The following is a 17,148-nucleotide window of genomic DNA, read 5'->3' on the forward strand; positions in this document are numbered from 1 at the left end:
CACAAATGCTGCAGAGTTTCCTTCTCAGGTTCCCTCTCCCCACTCTCAGTTATTGAGATATTCTGGGTCCTCATCATCTTACACATGACATTATGGAGGCACAGCGTCCTTGAGTTGAGGAGACTTTCTATACATTACATCTGCAACCGCACTGCCTTATGAGTGAGAGGCTTGCCGACGGGCATGGCAGGTGCTGAGAGCAGGTCTGCTAAGAAGGAAGATCTCGCCCCTCCTCGCCTCTCTCTCCCCTCCTCGCCTCTCTCTCGCCCTCTCTCTCCTCTCTCTTCCCCTCCCTCTCTCTCTCTCCCCTTCCCTCTCTCTCCTCTCTCTCCCCCCCTCCTCTCTCTCCCCTCTCTCTTGCCCCTTCCTCCATCTTTCTCCCCTCTCTCCTCTCTCTCCCCCTCCCTCTCCTCTCTCCCCCTCCCTCTCCTCTCTCTCCCCTCCTCTCTCTCTTGCCCCTTCCTCCATCTTTCTCCCCTCTCTCTCCTCTCTCTCCCCCTCCCTCTCCTCTCTCTCCCCCTCCCTCTCCTCTCTCTCCCCCTCCCTCTCCTCTCTCTCCCCCTCCCTCTCCTCTCTCTCCCCCTCCCTCTCCTCTCTCTCCCCCTCCCTCTCCTCTCTCTCCCCCCCTCCTCTCTCTCCCCTCTCTCTCTCTTCCCCCTTCCTCCATCTTTCTCCCCTCTCTCCTCTCTCTCTTCCCCTCTCTCTCCTCTCTCCCCTCTCTCTCCTCTCTCTCCCCCCCTCCTCTCTCTCCCCTCTCTCTCTCTTGCCCCTTCCTCCATCTTTCTCCCCTCTCTCCTCTCTCTCCCCCTCCCTCTCCTCTCTCTCCCCCTCCCTCTCCTCTCTCTCCCCCTCCCTCTCCTCTCTCTCCCCCTCTCTCCTCTCTCTCCCCTCCTCTCTCTCTTCCCCCTTCCTCCATCTTTCTCCCCTCTCTCCTCTCTCCCTTCCCCTCCCTCTCTCTCCCTTCCCCTCCCTCTCTCTCTCCCTCCTTCTCTTTCTCCCTCCTCTACCCCATCCTGCCTCTACTATAACAGACGGGGAATCAGCTTCACCATATTACCAGGCTATTCCACCAAAAACATGCAGTCCTAAAACTCACCTCTCAGAACACATTCCCTGACTCTCCAGCAGCTGCAGGATAAACTTGAAATTCCTAAATCTGAAATTCAAGGTCATGCTCATATGGTGCCGAGCCACCTGTCTCAGCCTTTGTCAGTCTCTCTCTTAACATGAGGGTCTCCACCCCAGATGAATGGCTTTGCATCTTGCTTCCCACAGTTTACACACATCAGCATTCCCACCCCAGTGCCTGGAACTCTCCTCTGCAACTAACTAAATCTTACAAAACTTTTAAAGTTCTTTCCCCCTCCCCAAATATTTCCAACACTCTCCTTAAGACTCTCCACTACATTTCAATGTTTTGACCTACTGCTGCGGCTAAGTCGCTTCAGTCGTGTCCAACTCTGTGCGACCCCAGTGACGGCAGCCCACCAGGCTCCCCTGTCCCTGGGATTCTCCAGGCAAGAACACTAAAGTGGGTTGCCATTCCCTCCTCCAATGCATGAACATGAAAAGTGAAAGTGAAGTCACTCAGTCGTGTCTGACCCTCAGCGACCCCACGGACTGCAGCCTTCCAGGCTCCTCCGTCTGCAGGATTTTCCAGGCAAGAGTACTGGAGTGGGTGCCATCGCCTTCTCCGATTTTGACCTACAGTCATGATCATTTTAACACTGGATTTCCTGTCTTCTTTTCCTTCATAGTGAAAGTGTAAATGAAGACTTTTTGAATGTTCCGCCCATCACAATGCAGCATATATCATAGAGCATAAGGCAGGCACCTGACGGAACGAATCTTTATTAGACCAAGACAAACAATTGCTCTAGACTCTCTTGTGAAAGCCAGTAAGTTCTAAGACTGACCTATGGTCATTCCAGTCCAACGAAGAGAGAGAGGATTAAGAAAGAGTAAGTTACAGACTCGTCTAAACCTTTAATCAAACCAACCACCATTGCTACCACACACACACACACACACACACACACACACACACACACACAGGTTTTTCTTAAGTCATACAGAAGTTCACATCAGCACATCCGCAAAGGAAACCCATACAAACTTTCCTATCTCACACTACAGTCAGAAATAAACTGAGCCTTACAGCAGCTCTGACATAAAGCAGGAATGTTGTTAAAGGGTTTATGAATGATACACAACATCACCTTTCTTCTCGAGTTTTCTAATAGTCTCTTCAGTTTCATTTTGTTTCTTTTTGTATAAAGTTTTCATTTCTTCTATTTCATTATTCTTTCTTTCTAAAATCTGCAAACAAATTTAAAATATTTTAGTACACTATAATATTTTATGTATGGAACCCATAATTTTTTAAAAAGAGCACAATATTCTTTTAAGTCTATCTCAGCTAATCCTGTAAGTGGCTTCCCCCCAAAAAAGATGTAAAAATTATATTTCAGTGCATTGACAAAACATTAAATACACTATAATAATTGATTACTGAAAGAAATATGCTGTTTCGAATTTTCATGTACCCATCCTTAAGGAGACTGTAAATACTAAATTAGCTGATTTTCTAAAACATGACTCACAGATGAAGCTGTCACCGGGTCGCAGGGAGAAGCATCGGAAGCCTGACACGCACACAGGGCAGCCCCTCCCAGCACTGGGCAGGTGCCTGCAGACGAGCACACCCTGAACCCGCATGGGGCCCTCTGTCCCTTCCACACACAGCAACAAGCACGCCCAGACACACGGGAGCGCGGGGGGGAACAAGCGCGGGGAGAACAAGCGCGGGGGGGACAAGCGCGGGGGGGACAAGCGCGGGGCGGGGGGACAAGCGCGGCGCGGGGGGGACAGCCTTCTTTTACATTTAGCTCTGCTCTTGGGAATCAAAAAGTCAGCTCCAAGCATGTCCAAAATTGTACATTTTACATCGTTAATTTATACTCTCAGAAGCTTTTAAATGGATCATTAAATACTTCTAAATACATCCAATACTTTAAAAAAAATTGGAGAAAAACCATGTATAGGAAAATTACCAAGCAGGGTAAAGAAATGTCTAACCAAGGGGGAAAAGGAAGACCCAACTGAGGCAGAAGTACGAATATCCACGTATCTCATGGTTGCGGTATATTCCTCTACACGCAAACTCAGGTTTTGAAAACAGGTTGTCACCACGTCTGACCAAGTTCTTGCACTGCCAGCATCTTCCTTTACCTTTCATTGTTTTGGTCCCACCTCTAAGAACACTGATAAATAAGTAAAGGAGCAGTTTGATTTCCATGTCCATAAAGAAGCAGAACAGGAAAACAGTGTGTGCAAAGAGATAAACAATTTCAATTTTATTCCTTCCCAATTCCTAACACGTAGAAAATACCATACATGCAAACTGATGGACATACTTGCAAAACCTGGCATGAGGCCAAAGATTTTATTTATATTTTACCTGGCATTTCAAACTAGTTGCACTGCTTTCGTTTTTCATGCAGAATTTATTTTAAAAGGGAAATTCCTGGAAAGGATCCTACTATTAAATGTTTTTCTTAGAATAGAGCTTTGCAACGGACATACCAAAAAGCCTATTTCAAACTCTATTACCATCATTTTTCCAAATATATTTCTATATTTATTTATATTACACATCAATATTTTAAATTTTCAATTTAGACATGTATTATGCTCTACTGAAATTACAGAATTATATTACTGAATCTCTAACATATTTATGATAGAGAACTGCTTTTATCTAACCGTTTATACTTAGGTAAAATTCCAGTAAGAAGATAAAGTAATAGTTGCCTTTAAAGTCTGAATGGAAAAGGGGAAAGCAAAGGATTCAATAGTTTTCTCTAATTTTCAATCAGTGGTTTCCCTCCTGTTGCTTTGCAAGAAGGTAAGCCCAATACACGCCTGACTAAACACTCCTACAGTTCCAGCCTTAAGAAAGCGGGGCGGGGCGGGAAGAAAGCAGGCCACGTGATGCCCCGGGCTCCGCTCCCTCCCTCCAGCTCTGTCACCTGACTCTCGGGCGCAGCACCCCAGGCTTAGCTGAAGACAATGCCAAGTTTCCATGTGGACCCATTCTCATGAGTTTCAAACTCACATATTAAAATCACGCTTATATGTCACTACATTTTTAAAAGCAATACTAAAATGTAGTTATACAATTATAAGGTATAATAACTATAGATTGATGCCTTTTGCTGTGCCCATTAAGAAGAAGAATTATACTTTAAAGCACAAATTGAAATACTGGAAGGCATAACTGCCAACAAGCTACTGAAAGGAAGCCAACATTGGCCTCACGGTGCATGCAGGCTACACCAAAGAGAACTAAGTTCAAGATTTCTTTTTAAATTAGAAAGGAAACTGCAATTGCCAAAAGACCGAAAGAATATCAGACCAAAACAAACCCTAGTATTTAAAGCTCATGTTTCATTCCAACTGTAATGAAAAGCAATGATAGAATGTAAAGGGCTGTAAGAAGGAATAAAGGAGAATTTGAGGACCATGTAAACCAGAAGGACTCACATAAATACATTTTTTTAAGCAAATGAAGTTTAAAGATCAGCTTTGCTAGGATATTGATTTAGCGAGTCCCATTTATGTTAGACTCTCATAAGCACATAAATATAATAAATGGATGGATGGTCATGAGACCTAGAATATTTCAAATACTCAATTTTAAAAAAATAATGAACTGTACACACCCTACCTTCTGAACATCAGCATCGTGTTTCTGCTGCAGTTTAAGTTTCTCTTCATGATATTTAGCTTCCATCAGCTTTGTTTTCATGTCCAACTTCAAGGAAAATATTTTAAAGATGTTATTAATTTCCTTTTCCATTTTTCAAAAGTACACAATTAAAATAAACTCCTGTATGAAAGAGAGCATCATTTTCCACGTTCACCTTACAGTCCAGCAATCACACTGCCCACTCTCAGACACTGGGTGTACTCTATGACCACCTCCAAGTTGGCTAAAAGTCTTCTGAACAAGCCTCATTCTACAGGCTAAAGAACACAGACTCATCAGTGATGTTCAGCCCACAGCACTCCCTGAAAGGGTCACTGTGAAGTGATATTTTGCCAAATCCTTGGTATTGTGTGGCACAGGCCAAGAGGGTCCCCGGCATTTCTTCCTCTCTTCTCCCCTTGGGGCCCCACTAACGCCACCACCTGGGCTGGGTGAGGGGCTGACAGGGCAGAGGGGATGCAGGCAACTGCGATGGACATGGTTTCTCAGAATTGGCTTTCCCTCCACCCTCTCTTTCTTTCTGAAGGATGAGTAACCAAGACCTCAGGTGCAGAGACTGAAGCTGTGAGCTGCGGACGGACAGGCTGCCCACCAGCCGGGTCCCCCACGACATGGCAGAGCAGCGCACTGCCCACGCGCCCCATGCTGCCGTACGAGTGCCAGGCAGACTCTCTTCTCTAAATTGCTACACCCTCAGCAACATATAACTTTATTATGAATGCTTCACACACAGAAATACGTATTTTCTACACCTTGTCTTTCTCTCTGAACAATGTCTCATGGAAATCCCTCTAAAAACACTTGCTCCAGTTCTTATTCATTTCTTAAACAATTACCAACTATTCCTTCATGAGGAGAAAATAAAATCTGTTCGCCTACTCTTCTTAATGCACAGTCAGTTTCTTTTCAGCCTCCACTACAAACAACACTGCAAGGCATTCCCGTGTATGCACCCAGCACACTTGGCTTCCGCTTCCTACAGGGTGGGTTCTCAAAAGACATGGCAATGGTTCACATTATCTAGATATATTTTGCCCTCTGTTAAAGGCAAATTCACATTTCTGCTGGAAGAATAGACATCACACTGCGATCCTAATGTGCGTTTCCCTGAAAACTACTGCGTGTTGGCCCCTTGTCACACGTTTCGGTCAGTTCAATTCAGTCGCTCAGTCATGTCCGACTCTTTGCGACCCCGTGGACTGCAGCACGCCAGGCTTCCCTGTCCATCACCAACTCTTGGAGCTTGCTCAAACTCATGTCCATCGATGCCATCCAACCATCTCATCCACCATCGTCCCCTTCTCCTCCTGCCTTCAATCTTTCCCAGGATCAGGGTCTTTTCCAATGAGTCATTTCTTCGCATCAGGCGGCCAAAGTACTGGAGTTTCAGCTTGAGCATCAGTCCTTCCAATGAATATTCAGGATATAAATACATCACATCTTTGGAGCCTTCTGAATCTGGTCTTCTATGAAGGCCCTTTCACAGTTTCCATCCACATTCCTGTCTGTGGATCAGTAAAACCTGGTATGCGGGTTTTATTTATTATCTATTAATTTAATGCATGTATATACATTCACAGTCTGTCTCTAATATTTTCCCCAAATCGATTATTTTTCTATTGATTTTTTCTTATATATTTTTTAACCTTACAAATTCTTTATGTCACTTGAGTCAACTATTTCTATCATTTCTTTTACTCATTCTGAGTTTGGAAAGGCTTTTGGGTAAGAAAGACCTGATGTCAAGATTTTTGTTGTTTTGAAACTTTTTGTCTGGGTGTTAATAGGTTAAGTTTTAGGTGCATCCAGAATTTTTATTTTTGTTTTTAGAGGAAAGGACCCAAGTTTACTTTCTTTCAAGTAACTGAAAGGTTGTACCAGCATCATTCATTAAATAAGTCTTTTCTCAATGTACTGACAATGAACTTTGTCACTGGGTTTTTATTTTTAAGGGGATTTAACTTTTTTTCTTGCAATGTTCTTGGTTCTAACTGTGTTGTGTCTGTCTCTAAAAGCAGTTGAAAAGAGCATCCCCCTCTATTATCTCAGAGAATCTGTGTGATATGTAATACTGGAACAGTTCTTCCTTAACTGTTTCCTTACCTAAATGTGCAGTTGTAGAGTAGAGTGTGTTAATCCCCTTCTTGACACCTGTAGATATTCCTTCTAAGTAAACCAGCACTCACAAGTGCTAAGTTTCCTAAGTTACACGGACTTAGTAAGTGGACGCAAGCTTTTCACTATCACAGTAGGTCTGCTGGTCCGTCCTGAACTTGGAACGGCTCTTCTACCATGTCTGATCCTATAACATCATGCATTACTTGTTTGGAAAACATCAGTTCAATGAGGTGCAGAGATTTCCAAATATTGAACATTTCATTACATAATATCAAAACCTCACACTGGTTAATATTATCACCAATCTCATCGGAAAAGTCTTAGTATTGGAAAGTCCTCAAGCTCACAGTGACTGATACAGGGTTGCCAAACTTCTAATTTGTATTAAAAGGTCAAATTCTACCATTAGCAGTAAATATGGTCAGTTGTTTTGCTTAAAGTGACAGGCTCAATGTGTTCACTTTCCAGAAAATGTCTCCCAATAACCAAGTCTGAATAACCATATTTTGCCTGTCAGTCATTCTATCAAGTGAAAATGACCTCCCATAAGCAGGAGCCACTACAGTTCATCACTGAGGAAGCCCTGGGGTTTTCCTTCTGGTACTCCGACACACGCCTGGATATACACCCTAAGCCCTCTATACACTGTTCTACTTCGTCACTCAGCTAGCCAGACGGTGTGTATTTGAGTTACAAGAGTTAGTAAAATTAATAATTTTCTACTTGCTTCACTGAGAACATTCTTAAGTAAGATTGGTAATTTTCTCCCCGGGAGCATGTGGCAATGAAGAACACGCCGACTGGTGCCATCTGGTGCCTCTGCCTTGATGTGGGTGAGAACAGAGTTTTACCCAACACTCCGTGTGCAAAGTCAATGCAAATTTAAGTACAGTAAAAAAAAAAATTTTTAATTATTGCAAAAATAATTTTGACCTCATGACCTCATGGATCTTAGGGATCACAGGGTTCACAGCCCACACTCTGAGAATCACTGCCCTGAAGAAACTCTTGTGCATAAGTGTCAGGAGACACGCACAAGATTGTTCACAGGGCTACTGTTTGTAAAAGTAAAAAATTAGAATAGATTCATCGACACAATGGCAAGAAAGTGTGGCAGATTCATTTGATAGAAAGTACCGCAAATGAAGCCAACTACAGTCGAATGCCTAACAAACAGGAGTGCTACCCACATACTACTGAGTAGAAAAGTTTAGTTTTATTTAAAGGAAGTTTAAAATCCACCAAACAAAAGTATTTTCACTCTTAAGAAGGCGGGCATTGGTAGCAAAGTCAACTTAAAGAGCAAAGGAGGGAAACGACGAGAGCCTGAGGACGGTAGTTATTGTTGGGGAGGTGGACGAGAAGGTGGACGGCAGGCAGCTGGCGTCTCGGTCAGGATCTAACCCTTGCCTGCATGTGGTCCACGATGGTTTTCCTTTGAATAATTATTACATCTTGTAAGACTGTGAGTCTCTGAATGCTCTATTCATAAGAAATGCTTTAAAGTATAAATTCTTTCATTTATTACATCAATGACTGTAGATTTTGTCATTTGGACTTATTTAAACTCTACATTTTACTAAGAGATTTGCAAAAGGAAAAAATGCCTAATTGGCATTACGTGTAAGAAAGAAGCAAGGCAGCCTTTTAGGCAATGGGTGGGAACATTCACTGTGGGTGGAGGTAAAGTTCAAAGGAAATACTCTATTTTATTTCACGAAAAGGGCAATTTCTACCATCTGTTCTCTGAAAACTGATGGTTGCTCTGAAAACTGATCTCCTCTCGTTGTGTTCTCCTTTCATTTTCAGTGACAACGGTTTTCCAAATGTCTTAATCTGTATCAGAAATCTTTTTTAAGAATACTAAAAAAATAGAAAACGAAGCACACTGCTTGATGGTGCTCAAGGTCACACAGCCCTGTGATGTGGATATCACAGGAAATGTGCTAACAATTACAAAGGCAGACAAGTCCAAGCATGTTTGTGAATGACAGGCTAAGGTGAAAATAAAGGGTCACAGTCATCAAACATGTCTTCCCATAATGCCAGATACGTTGAACAAAATTTCTGATCTTAAAATAATGTCTGTGCGTGTTTTTACCAATCAAAAGAAACTACTACAGTTATTCAACTCTATTAAAATAACATTGTGAGTATTACTCACTTAACATCTACGGTATTTTCTACACAATTATACACTTAAAATGGAAGTTGCGTTTTATAAAGTTTAATTTCCAAAGGCTAATTAAAGATTTCAGAACTCACCAAAGCATCAACGGAATCAAATCATTTATTAAATGCAGACAAACTCTGTGACCTATAGAGAGTTTCATGTCACTCAGTTCTTTCCACACTTGGTGCATTCTTTAAGCACTCCGCCTCCTAAGTTTTTATTTTGTAACATTAAGAACTGATTAATCTAGATTATCATCGCTACTCAGAGTAAAACCCTGTGAAATGGACCTGAGATTTAAATACAAAGAAGAGATTTTAAAAGAGACAAAAATATGAATTAATTTTTTCATAATCTTGGAATAAGAAATCTTTTCTACACAATACAAAAACCTAAAGCCATAGAGAAAAGGCTGATAGAGCCACCTACTGAAAAGAAAACTTCTATATGTTTAAAAAAAAGACAGAAATAAATCAAAAGACATACAGAGAAAAATACCTGTAAGATATGTGACAGAGACCTGAGTTCCTTAATATACAAACTGCTGACGAATCACAAGGAAGACAAACAGTCTAACAAAAATAAGAAAGGCATAATAAAGGACAGTTCACAAAAGCGAAATTAAAGACAGTGAAGTCGCTCGGTGTCTGACTCTTTGTGACCCCATGGACTGTAGCCTATCAGGCACCTCCGTCCATGGGATTTTCCAGGCAAGAGTGCTGGAGTGGGTTGCCATTGCCCTTTCCAGGGGGTCCTCCCGACCCAGGGATCAAACCTGGGTCTCCCGCATTGCAGGCAGACGCTTTACCGTCTGAGCCACCAGAGAGCCCCCAAAAAGACAGTAGACAGGCACAAACATGCCGTTCTCACATCATAAACGCAATGCAAATATTAAAACAAGATGCTACTTTTTGTCTCACAGATAATCAAAAATGTTTATGATTCAGTGCTGCTGATTAAATGGGGAGGCAGACCTGCTCACGCACTGTTGGTGCGAGTATGAACAGACGAGACCTACAGCACTCACCCACTTAGAGCACGCAACTGGGTGTCTGTCAGCACACCAGAGAATCACGCAGCGCCGCCCCAGCCTAGCTTAGGGCGCTTTCATCACTCCAGAAAGGAGCACTCACGCCCACTGGCCATCAGCCTCCCTCTCGCCAACGCCTGCAGCCCCAGGCAGACGCAGCATCGTTTTAAGGGCGATCTGTCAATATCAATAAAAAATGGAAACGTGCAACCCTGAGCAACTAGAGTTCACAGAATTTATGGTCTAAGAATAAACGTGCAATACATACAACTGTACACAGGGATATTCTTGAAACACAGCTTGTTGTAGCAAAATATTCTTCATAACCTACGTCCCTCGGTAGCAATCTCCAGTAATAAAACATGGGCCATCAATAAAACAAAGCACAGGGCAACTATCTAAAAGGATTAAGCCATGTTACTGATATAAAAATCATCAGAATCATGTTTGAATTTAAAAAGCAAAATGAAACAATATGCGAAGTAGGATCTAGTATATTATTTGTATTTTTAAACTTTTAAAGAGAAAACATATTAAACTTTTATCAATGATTACCTTGAAGAGTGATCAGATGTTGTGAAAATAAATATTACTATTTAATTTTAATATTTACTATTTAATTTTAAAATAAACATAACTCAAACAAAACTATTTCTTATTTTTACAACATGACCCAGCAACAGCGAAAGCATTTTTGGATGAGAACACACACAAGACACCTCAGGGTTGTCCAACCTGGGTGTGCAAGAGTCTGCTGAGTTTCAAAACAGAAAAGCCACCACCCTCGGGCCCACAAGTAAGCGTCTAAGGAAAGTGACTTCAGCCAGGGGACCTAAGACCGTCCTTCTAAAATGACGAAATGCATCACAGCGTAGCTAGGCATTTAAGCGTAGGGAAAAGTCCCAGTTGGAAAACTATCTCTGGAAAACCAGCAAAAATAGCAAAGCAGGATTGATATTTTATTGTTTTTAACTCTTTTTTTTTTCAAATGGACTTTAAAAATTTATCCACCTATTCAGGCACCATTCTAGAAAGAGTGGGGGGTAGGTACACAAATATAATGAGGCTAAAGTAGATGGAAGGAAAGCTGACATGAACGTGTGACCGTCAGAGACTAGGACAGCGCACAGAGGTGAGTGCCGCGCAGAGCGCAGCGCCTGGAGACGGGCCCTGCACGCCCGGCCCCCGCAGCGGCCGGAGCCCCTGGACGCCCGGCCCCCGCAGCGCCTGGAGACAGGCCCTGGACGCCCGGCCCCCGCAGCGGCCGGAGCCGGGGCGCCGGGTCTCCCGTCAGGAGGGCAACGAGGCTGCCCATCAGGCAGAGCCGCATCAGGTTCAGCAGAGAGACGCACACGGGGCTCAGGAGCACCGACAAAGCCGGAATAGCTTTCTATTAATGATTAATAGTTTCTATTTCAAAAATGAAAATATTAAAAAAAAAACTGTGTCCTAAAACTGAAAAAAGCTTTTAAAAATCCATGCTCTGTATTTAAAATATAATTAGTATCTTTATATTTACAAAGGCAATCTAAACTGCCACCTTCCTCAGCATTCAAGTGGCTCCTAATTACCTCTGCTTTTACATTCATTCTCATTTTTGCATATAACACATTCTTTACTTGTGTCTTAAAATCACATACAATTTTCATAAGACTTCCAAGTATTAATTTTTATTTTAGAGGTTAAATTTTTTATGTTACTATACTTACAAAAATCCATCATTTCAATTTTACCATGTAAGACATAGTTCATTACCCCATACAAATATTTGAATGCATATAAAGATAGAGATATGAGGATATTTTTTTCCAGAATTATTTATATTAGTGAAAACTCAATCTCAATACCTAACAATAGGGATATGTCAAATTAACGGGATAATTCTATAATATAGACTATAATCCAGCCATTAAAAATAAATGCTTGGACAGCAAGAAGGTCAAAGCAGTGAGTCCTAAAGGGCATCAGCCCTGAATATTCACTGGAAGGACTGATGCTGAAGCTGAAACGCCAGTGCTTCGGCCACCTGATGCCAACAGCCAAGTCACTGGAAAGAACCTGATGCTGCGAAAGGCTGAAGGCAGACAGAAGAGGGTGAGGTGGCTGGATGGCATCGCCAGCTCAATCAACATGAACTGGAGAAAACGAGAGACAGAGAGGACGGGGGTGCTGCAGGCCCCGGGGGCATGAAGAGTCAGACACAGCTTAGCAACCGAACGACAACTTTCTGGAGAAAGCCAGGGAGATAATTCACAATATTTGCTTGTAGCCAAGAATAGGCAGGAATGTGTTCTGATGTTGCTAAATTTTACATGTAAAGATGTATGTATCTCATGTTAAACACATGAGAAAGAAAAGAATGGACATCAAAAATAAACAAATGCTTAGCAACAATATTTAGTAGCATAAAATACTCAAGTTATACAAAAAACACTCAAGTTATATCATCTCAATTTTCTAAAGAAAAAATAACATGTATTCTGTAGAATATGTTAAAAAAAGAATCAAAGTCAACACAATGCTACTTTTTCATTTCCATATATTAAATGCACAGGGGATTTCATTTCCTTCTTTACATATGTCTGTATTCTACAAAATTTCTTCCTCCTCTGGGCAATAAAAAACCTTTATTTTTCTTTATTTTATTTAATTTTACAAAATTTATTTAATAAACACCCAAAATTATTTTACAGTCACAGATACTACTTCAAAAGAGACTTAAGTTCTCACACTGGAGCAACTCAGCCAGCATATACTCTTAAATATTTTAGAAGAAAAAAAAATGACCAAAAATTTCACCCAAAATAGTCAGAAACGACTATGTAACTACACAAAGGGTTATTTTAGGCAAAACATACACTGGGTGTATTTTAAGACATGCTGTAAGTTGATGTTTACATGCAAACTTCTCAGTGACCCCACAAATCTTTTTACCAGTATACCAAAAAGAAAAACAAAAATGTAAGGGTGCCGAAAAAAAAAAAAGCCATGCACATTTAGAAACGAATCTCTGGTGCAACACAGGATACTGTTCAGTATCCTCTCTTTCAACACATATGTGGGGAACACTGGTATGCTCAGCCCTAACCCAAGGTGTAACCATAAAGAATAGGAATACTGTGTCACGAAAGACCAGAGAAATTTTCAAAAAGACAGGAGGTAACTATTCCATGGTAAGCAGTCTGAACAGTAAAAGGGAAAATGGTTGGTAATGACTTGGAATGATGTGTAAAAACAAGTGACAATTTCTTAAAAGGAAAGAAAAAATTTCAGAACAAGAATTTCAAAGAAGGTCCATCTGAATGTAAGTATTGTCCTCAAAAAGTTTTTATGGAATGCAACATCTTTTCATTTCAACAGGCTTTTTTAAAAGTGCTAGCAGTGCGGCAAGAAACAAACGCCTACAGGCCTCCAGTGCGTGCTCTAAAGGGGCCTCTAAATCACTGAGGTCACATCACTCCAGCAACTGCAGCTGAAAGGCGTGGGGGAAGAACTGGAAGGCTAGCACCGCCGTACGTACACTGCTGACACCGTGCATCAAACTGGTAACGAGTGAGGACCTGCTGCCCAGCACGGGGACCCCGCCTCAGTGCTCTGTGGTGACCTAAACGGGAAGGAAACCCCAAAGAGAGGCGCGATGTGTACATGCGTAGCTGGGAATCCCTCTGCTCTACAGCAGAAACGAACACGCCCTCCAGAGCAACGATGCTCCAGTGTCAGTGAAAGCACGACGGAAGGCCTGCCTTTACCTGCCCCAGAATTCTGTATTTGCACCAAAGGCCTCTTCCTACCAGGCATCCGTTACTCTAACTAGGACCTGAAAACTCGTGTTACACAAAACATGAAAACTGCGTGCATAGGTTAGACATGCCAGAAACACCGCGGTCCTACCTCTTTCTCATGCATGCGGGAGAGTAACTGGTCATCGTGGAGACTGCTGGATTTTCTCAGGCTGAATTTCGGAGTCATCTGTTGAATGAGGAAGAGCCATTCAATACTTGTTCAGGCCTGGTGTAGCCAAAAGTAAACTCTAACCTGCCTGAAGTTCATGCCCAAATAACAGAAACACTGGAGGAAAAAAAGTGATTTATTCACTTCCAAGTGACAGGATTAACAAGAGGCTATGCTTCGTAATATGGACTGGCATTACTTTCTGTAAACAACTAAACAATTATTTTAAGACATCTGCCCACAGGGAAAGCGCAGGGCAATGCTCACCTACCAGAGTAACTGGGATGGGCTTCTGTCTCAGGTATCGAGGGTTTTCTATCTGAAATTTTAAAATAAAGACATTAATATTTGAGCATTAATTAAACTATAATGAAAATGGTTTCCATATGTCTTAATGTTTAGCATGTTTCTTAGAATACGTACTGCATGACATATTTCTAGTGGCCCACTAACAAGTGAAACGTGAAGCGTAAGTGCCTTGGCATACGCAAACACCCGTGAGTGATCCTCGCACAGCCAAGGCCCCGGCCTCCCCCTACTCCTGCTCACCTCACAGTTCACCCCCAGGTCCTGAAGGACTCTCGTCACCTGGACACGGCAGGCCTCCTGTGCCTCTAACGCTGCCCACCCCGCTCCAGTCCCCGTAAGCACGCACCTAGCATCCTTCAAGTCTCAATTTTATCATTAAACCCCCAGGCAGATTTGGAAATCTGAATGACATAAGCATATGAAGACACGCTTAAACTATTTAGGACTATGAAAAATGTAAAGTAATACCACAAGAGATGGTATTTTACAGCCACCAGATAGGCACACATTAAAACTTTGACATACAGTTATAGAAAACAAATTTATGGGTTACCAGGGGGTCCCTGGTGGCTCAGAGGTTAAAGCATCTGCCTGCAATGCGGGAGATCTGAGTCCGATTCCTGGGTGGGGAAGATCCCCTGGAGAAGGAAATGGTAACCACCCACTCCAGTGTTCTCGCCTGGAGAATCCCATGGATGGAGGAGCCTGCTGGGCTACAGTCCACGGGGTCACAAAGAGTCGGACACAACTGAGGGACTTCACTTCACTTAGGGGGTCTGGGGGAAAAGGGTAAATCGGGAGACCGGAATTGACATAGATACACCACTATATATAAACATGTAGCTCGCTTGGTAAAGAATCTGCCTGCAATGCAGGAGACCCAGGCTTGATTCCTGGATCGCAAAGATCCGCTGGAGAAGGAAATGGCAACCCCCTACAGTACTCTCGCCTGCAGAATCCCACGGACAGAGGAGCCTGGCAGGCTACACAGACCACGGGGTCGCAAGAGTCAGACACGACTTAGCAACTAAATCACATCACATATACAAACAGATAAATAATAACAACCTAGGATATAGCACAGAGGCTTCTCCTCCAGACTCTGCAATGACCCAGATGGGAAAAGAATCTTAAAAAGAGTAGGTGCATGTGTAGGTGTGACTGATGCACTTTGCTACACAGCAGAAAGTAATACAACATTGCAAATCACCTAGACAAGAAAAAAAATTTAAATAGGTCAGTTCAGTTCAGCTGCTCAGTCATGTCCAACTCTTTGTGACCCCATGGACTACAGCACGACAGGCTTCCCTGTCCATCACCAACTCCTGGAGCTTGCTCAAATTCGTGCCCATCAAGTCGGTGATGCCATCCAACCATCTCATCCTCTGTCATCCCCTTCTCCTCCCTCCTTCAATATTTCCCAGCATCAAGGTCTTTTCCAATGAGTCAGTTCTTTGCACCAGATAGCCAAAGTATTGGAGCTTCAGCTTCAGCATCAGCCCTTCCAATATTCAGGACTGATTTCCTTGAGGTCTGACTGACTTGATCTCCTTGCAGTCCATGGAAATCTCAAGAGTCTTCTCCAACACCACAGTTCAAAAGCATCAACTCTTCGGCACTCAGCTTTCCTTATGGTCCAGCTCTCATGTCCATACATGACCACTGGAAAAACCATAGCCTTGACTAGACGGACCTTTGTTGGCAAAGTAATGTCTCTGCTTTTTAACATGCTGTCTAAGTTGGTCATAGTTTTTCTTCCAAGGAGCTAGTGTCTTTTAATTTCATGATTGCAGTCACCATCCACAGTAATTTTGGAGTCCCTCAAAATAAAATCTGTCACTGTTCCCACTGTTTCCCCATCTATTTCCCATGAAGTGATGGGACCAACTGCCATGATCTTCGTTTTCTGAATGTTGAGTTTTAAGCCAACTTTTTCACTCTCCTCTTTCACTTTCATCAAGAGGCTTTTTAGCTCCTCTTCACTTTCTGCCATAAGGGTGGTGTCATCTGCGTATCTGAGGTTATTGATATTTTTCCTGGCAATCTTGATTCCAGCTTGTGCTTCTTCTAGCCTGGCATTTCACATAATGTCCTCTGCATATAAGTTAAATAAGCAGGGTGACAATAAACAGCCTTGATGTACTCCTTTCCCGATTTGGAACCAGTCTATTGTTCCATGTCCAGTTCTAACTGTTGCTTCTTGACCTGCATACAGATTTCTCAGGAGGCAGGTCAGGTGGTCTGGCATTCACATATCTTTAAGAATTTTCCACGTTTGTTGTGATCTACACAGTCAAAGGCCCTGGCATAGTCAATAAATGAGTTTTTAAATAAATAAATAAGTTTTAAGAAATAAGTTAAAAAACAAAAATTAAAAATTTGATTAAAAAAGTGTTGCAAATGTGGGGCCTACTGTTGGGTGTATGACTTAGTACATTTACTTTGGGAAACATTATTAAATAAAGATAATAATAAAGTCTACTTAAATATCATACCAAAGAAAAAGGCATAGTCTTTAGTAAACAACATGGTACTATATATACACAGCTTTTTAAAAAATAGAGGCAGCCAATTTCCAGCAGGCAGCAAAGTACACTCAATAAATATTTATTGTCCGAAGGTATATATATGAAAAGTAAGTAACCATTCTCTATTTTTGGAATGGAGAAAACCAGCATAGAAAGTAAGTCCTTCAAAGACACATGCACATAAAACCCTAATTCATGAAGCAGAATTGAATACAAGGGGAAAAATAAAGGAAGAGAAAAACAGAGAAGTCTCAAAGATGCTCAAGCT

General features: G+C 42.1%; 1 protein-coding gene across 1 annotated transcript in view; it reads right to left on the reverse strand.

Annotated features, from left to right (window-relative positions):
- Positions 1 to 17,148, reverse strand: part of CEP112 (centrosomal protein 112) — a 312,648-nt gene that overhangs the window by 260,555 nt on the left and 34,945 nt on the right. The window contains exons 7-10 of the mRNA XM_068977099.1: positions 14,315 to 14,362; positions 13,984 to 14,061; positions 4,730 to 4,816; positions 2,220 to 2,319 (exon numbers count right to left, since the gene is read on the reverse strand). Coding sequence (XP_068833200.1) covers positions 2,220 to 2,319; positions 4,730 to 4,816; positions 13,984 to 14,061; positions 14,315 to 14,362 — 313 coding nt within the window. The remainder of the gene's footprint in view (positions 1 to 2,219; positions 2,320 to 4,729; positions 4,817 to 13,983; positions 14,062 to 14,314; positions 14,363 to 17,148) is intronic.

This window comes from Capricornis sumatraensis, chromosome 8 (assembly GCF_032405125.1).
Source record: "Capricornis sumatraensis isolate serow.1 chromosome 8, serow.2, whole genome shotgun sequence".
In the NCBI taxonomy this organism is placed as follows: domain Eukaryota; kingdom Metazoa; phylum Chordata; class Mammalia; order Artiodactyla; family Bovidae; genus Capricornis; species Capricornis sumatraensis.